A 6,000-nucleotide genomic window follows, 5' to 3' on the forward strand; every position below is an offset into this window, starting at 1 on the left:
TCGGGTGCAAAGTTGTAAGTCATGGGAGCTTTCGCTTAATTATATAAGCAGAGCAGGTATATTCTCGACCTTCTGGATTACGAAGCTGGTGTGTTTATGATCTCTCGGGTCACTTAGCAGAAGTATTCACGATTTCCCGGGTCATTTAGCAGGTGTGTTCAGGATCTTCCGGGCCTCACAGGTCGTTTTCAGACATATAGAAGGCGAAAAAGGCAAACTCTCCCATGTCGTCGAGCATAACGTAACGCGACCACAACACAAAATAAATATACTGAACTCAAAAAAGTTACACGCCTTTTAACGGTGGCCTATTGCACATAAAGTATTCAACAAGTAAAAAACTTCAAGATTCAAGGTTCAAGAAGGTTAAATTTAAATAAACAACGGTGTTGTCATAAATATCAAGTATAATATTTTTGCGAAATTACTATAAAAAGCCAATTAGACTCATTGATGATGAAAAAAAGCGTAAGATCTAAACCAACTATTCCCAGTTAGACAAACAAGGTCGCAACATAGCCTATTTGGGACAACTAAAAAAACATTGTCTACGTGCGACAACTAAAATATCTTAACAACTCATTAAATCTCGGTTTTTCGGCATTATTCCAAACATTTTTTTGTTGAAGTACTTATTGCAATGGTAGGTTGGTGTTGCTCTCAGATGCTTTTGCGTATACAGAAAAGTAATGAAAAAATTTCACTAAGTAATCTTGAAACAACCGGGTTGTCGATTATGAAGAAAGCATGTTTGACAAAAAAAAGTGCTATCGAAACACCATGCTCAACGTATGAAACGACAGTAGCTCGACGTTAACTGGGACGTTTGATTCTCTGTTCATACTCAAAATAGTTTCATAAATGAAGCGAAAGAAGAAAGCAGGGCATTGAAAATAGTCTACACATCTAATTGCAGTACATCACAGTTTGTGCAGTAAAATATTTTAAAAATCAAATAGGAAAAAAATACCATCAGTCTTTTGAAAAAATCATTAATTTTTTAGCTTAAAAATTGGCAATTACCAGCAAATTTGTAAAAATTTGTTTACAATTGATAGAATAAAAAATTTTTAATGCTTAAACCGGTTAAATAACCAATCTCATTTCGCCAAAAAAAAAACAAAAAATTGAAGTTACAGTTAACAAGTTTTAAAAACCTTTTGAAAACTACAATAACTTTAAATAATTAATTTTAGTACTGAAGAGATTTGTGTTCAGACGTAGCTGGGTTGATGCCAAACCTGGCAGTCGGCATTATATAATCTTCACTACTTTTTAAAATTTAGATTTGGGAGCCTTTATATGTCGAAATGTTTTGTTTGTTTTTGTGGAAAAAGTTTCGTTCGTTGATAAAAATTGACGTTACAACTCACTTTTACAAGTGAGTTCAAAATTTTTTTCACAAACAAGTAGACTATATTTCAATGTGACTAATGTGTTAGGTATCAAATCATGTCATTATCATCAATTGTTGAGGACGCGTCTAGGATTTATGTTGAGAAAACGAGGCTCTATTTGAACTAGGCTGGTGTTGAAGAAGAGAAATTCTTGTCTTGAGACTCTTTGAGCTATTACAAATAGAACAATAATTGGTTCTTGGTCATGCAAATTGTGATTTTGAGTAACCCAGCTGGCTGACGGCTGATCAATAATAGAAAACAATTTGGATCATATTAAGTAACGTTACCACCTGCTTTAAATTCTGTAAAATTTAATTATCTGATCTGTCACAATTTTTTGGTTCAGATGTAGCTTTTCTCTAAATACTACCAAACGTTAGCTCTTCTCTCTCTCTCTCTCTCTCTCTCTCTCTCTCGTTCTCTCTCTCTCTCTCTCTCTCTCTCTCTCTCTTCTCTCCCTCCTCTCTCTCTCTCTCTCTCTCTCTCTCTCTTTCTCTCTCTCTCTCTCTCTCTCTCTCTGTGTGTGTGTGTCTGTCTGTCTGTCTCTATCTCTCTCTCTCTTTCTTAAAATTAAGCCATAAAAGAAAAACTAAACATGAAAATAGAGCCAAGCTCAGTTTAACCAGGAGGCTTTTTTATATCATTACAGCTAAAATTGCTCACATTTAGGAGGCTTAGAGATTTGTGAAAAAAATTATCAATACTCGTTGCAGTTGTAACATTTACATAACTTATTGTTCAATAAAGTAGAGAAGGTGCAAACAACCGTTAAGTAGTATCTCTAAAAACTTAATGTCGTGATCAAAGCGGATGGATAACAACAGGCTATTGTCTTGTTTCATTACACTTCTTTTGACCGTCACACTCTTCTGCGCAAACTTCATATTGCAAAACGACGAGATCCAAGCGATGCAAAAACATAGCAGAATCCAAAAGAAGAGCTTCTCCGATGTTCAATTTTAGTAGTATTGATCAGGTATTGAACAACTACCTCATTTATTTTTTGTGTAACTGTTGCTATCGGAACGAGAGTTAATTAAAATTTCCCCAAAACAACACAAATGAAAGATAAAAAACCGGCTAAATTTTTAAATAATTCCTTAGCCCTTGACTTTTGAAACTCTAAGGCTTAAGTTTTTGTCGACTATGAATTAAATTGATAGCAAAAAAAAGATAAACAAAAAACTATAAAAATTGCTGTTTATGTTTACCATAAAAATTTTGATTCCATAATTTTCAGTAATCAAAGGGGTTAAACGTCATATGCCAACTAAGTTCTGGGCATTGCGGAAAAATTATCATTAAAGGACGACTCTTCAAATTAATACAAAAACTCTGCGAATCAAAATGTTGCGTCCAGTTTCATGAGCAAATTTTTTCCCGTTTTTTGTTATTGGAATACCATTTGTCTTCTTTTTAGCAACGTAGGTACTGTAATGATTAAACGTCTGCCTTAAGCTTATCCAAATTACTTTTATGGTATCTATGAGAAGAGTGCTATTTGTATTTTTTTTTGAAAAAAAAACAAAAATGCTCGTCGTAATTATGCAACGCTTTCTGCAAAATAAATAAAACGGTCTATTAGTTTCGGTGCAGTTATTGTTTCAGATAATAAAATATTCTGAGGATCGGAACTGCACTGTATGTCTATTATCTTTTTTCATTAACCCTCTTATTTTCAGTATAAATAAAAAAACTTAAATAAAGGAGCTTAAGCGAATTTGCTAAATGTGCTATTGATTCAATGTTGCTCTCCTTGGACATGATTTATAACTCAATTGATTTCATTCTTAGCGCTAAAAAATGAAATTATCTTGAGATTGAAGTTCAAGTGGTTTCCGCGCGTTTTATATGCGTAACATAAATGTCTATAAACGTCTTATAAACGTTTTCATGCCGGTCTCGAGGAACTGGACACGAAACTGTGAAATACGGGGGGGGGGGGGGGGGGGTTGAAGAAGTGATGAGTGGGGTGCGGGCAACAACTGAAATCAATATGATGTGAAGGAGTTTCTCTTCACATCATGAACTTAAGTCTCCTCGTCAACTTTCATTTAATACTAGGATCAAGTTAGTGAATCGCAAGTTAGATTAAGCCTCACACTCCAGCTGTCATAAACGATTTTTATTTTACCAGGAAGGTTTCGGAGAGAACGCGTTCTGAGTTCTAGATCTACCGTATCCCTTGCAAATTTTGAGACAGATACTCTGGACCTTGTGGGTTTTCTTTGCTCATTTCATTATATTCTTCTTCCCTCTCAGCGGATTAAAAATACAATAGAATCCGATTCAATGTTGTTGTTGAAAAATTCAATTTTAAAAAATGAAATTTGGACTATATCATTGCATTGTTTATATCACATCACAAAGCCTTTCAATATTCTTCTGCTACTGGTTAGGCAGCGACGCGTATATGTTATTTCAATTTTTTCGTCGGAAGAACTGCTCTCGACTGTCAGACGAGAATTTGGCTTTCGTTTGTATCTAGTTTAGGCTTAGGGAACACGCACTAGTGGGGGGGGGATGGTAAACGAAAACCCAAATTGCACTGTACGCCCTAAAGTTCTGTTGACTCAGTAGCTTCGATGAACCGTACACTTACTACTCCTACCGTACTACTAAAGCTAAAGCTCAAAGATCTGCACTCGCACTTCATGTCCTTAGGCGTTAAAAAAGAGTGAACATTTTTAAGGACTGAATGTCAGCTTAAATTGTTCACGCGAGCAGAAATGTTGTAGACAAATCAAAACGATCAAGCAAAAATGCTTCATAAAATTACCCATACGTTTACAATAATTGCTTCAAACTTCGTTTGAGAGCAATTAAACACGTACACTCATTTACACTGATTACGAATTAAACATTTAACTTTCACGACGGGATTTTAAGGCCTCGGATTTGTTCCATCTCGCCAGCCTAGTTATCGCTCGTTATGGTCATTGTGACCTGTTTGATTCTATGAAAACGTTACTCACCCGATCATCCCAGGGCGGGTACTGCTTCATTGCTTGGGGTGCTACTAAAGAAGGAATTTTAACGGAAGATAATATTTCCTATTCAAAAAATGCGCCCTTTTGCTTAAAAACAAGCGATTTTTGGGGCTCAAAAAGTTGATACTATAATACAAAGCTTCAACCCTCCTACTTATTGAAATAAACAATACAAGTACCGAAGAATAAACAGTTGGAATTTGTTCATATCAAGAATCTGATGAATCACTACAATTTAATCTGTCAACCAAGATCTGAGACAAAGTTGACAGCGAAATTCGAATTCAGGTCACAGTTGCTGCAAATCACAATCGAGTAAATTGCGTAACATGATTTGAAATTTTCTCTCTTTCTCTCAGGCGAAATTTTCGGCTAAAATTAGCCTATGTGCAAAGCTCAATTATCAACTACAAGGACAAAAATTCAAAAATCATATACTTTAAATAAGCATCCATTTTGTGATTTTTTTTAGCCGTGAGCTTAACAAAACCACCGAATACACTTGAGAAGCACAAGCGAAAATGACTTCGAAACTCATGCATCCTCCATCTCACAATTGGTATTCCAAAAACTACGACAAATTTTGAAGCTGATGCATATGGTAGTTACAAAGAAGAGCATAATTTGTGTTAAATTATGCTACATTTTGGCATTATTTTTTCCAGAAAACTTTGTGATAGCTCTTTCAATTTTTCTCTACAAAAAATAGAGAGATAAGCTGCATTAGTATAAAATGTTTGTTAATTTGTAAACGAATCCAATAAACACAAATGAAATTACATTAACACAATTATATACACGTTGCTTCTTTCAAAAGATTGAGGTTTCACTACAAGACTGCATTTTCCAACTTTGTCAGTGTTTGCCAACTATTCCGCGAAATATTGCCTACATTAGGAATTTACTAAGCTGAGTTTTTTTTAGCTTTTCTTTCGAGAAACGTTTCTCGACAAGCTAAAAAACAGCTAAGTAAATTCCCAATGCTAATGCACAATTTTATAACATCAGCTCACTCGAGAAATTAAACTAACAAGGCTCGAGGAAGACTGTGCGTAACACAAAGTTCCAACATTCGTCTCCAGATTGTCAACAAATTTCTTTGTTCTGAGAGGAAGGCTTTTTCACTATCAGTTTTGCAAAGCTCAAATTGAAAAAGTTTTTGGAGCAACATTCACTGCAACACTCTTAAAAAAAATTAAACAGATAATAAATAAAATGAATTATCAATTATTTTGAAACATGATGCAGCAACATGATGCAGCTCCTGAGAAAGTTGAATTTCAACAACATCAATCATTTGCAAAAAATCTATCTGAAACAAACAGACAGTAATTTGTAGAAAGAAGTCGAAAACATAGGTTTGCACGCCAAAAGAAGTAAGGAAAAAATGACTGATTTTTTCTAATCTAAACTTTTCCATTTGAAAATAATTTCAGCTGACAAAACTTTTTTCAATTTGTTAAACTTAAGATCAACTCCGGAAGTGTAACCGAATATCGAGATGGCAATAAAATTTTGGTAAGTTGACTGTCAAATTTTAGGTAGGAACTCTTTTGAATGATATTTTCAACTCTAATTTTCCAGATTCGGACAATTTTTAATTTTTGAAC

General features: G+C 34.5%; 1 protein-coding gene across 1 annotated transcript in view; it reads right to left on the bottom strand.

The window, feature by feature from the left end:
* The window catches only part of LOC142349449 (tight junction protein 1-like), a 158,630-nt gene extending 154,084 nt beyond the window's left edge, over positions 1–4,546 (bottom strand). The window contains exon 1 of the mRNA XM_075401022.1: positions 4,376–4,546. Coding sequence (XP_075257137.1) covers positions 4,376–4,405 — 30 coding nt within the window. The 5' untranslated portion in view covers positions 4,406–4,546. The remainder of the gene's footprint in view (positions 1–4,375) is intronic.
* Between the last annotated feature and the right edge of the window lie 1,454 nt (positions 4,547–6,000).

The sequence above is a fragment of the Convolutriloba macropyga genome, chromosome 11 (genome assembly GCF_964194025.1).
Source record: "Convolutriloba macropyga chromosome 11, txConMacr16.3, whole genome shotgun sequence".
Lineage (NCBI taxonomy): Eukaryota > Metazoa > Xenacoelomorpha > Acoela > Convolutidae > Convolutriloba > Convolutriloba macropyga.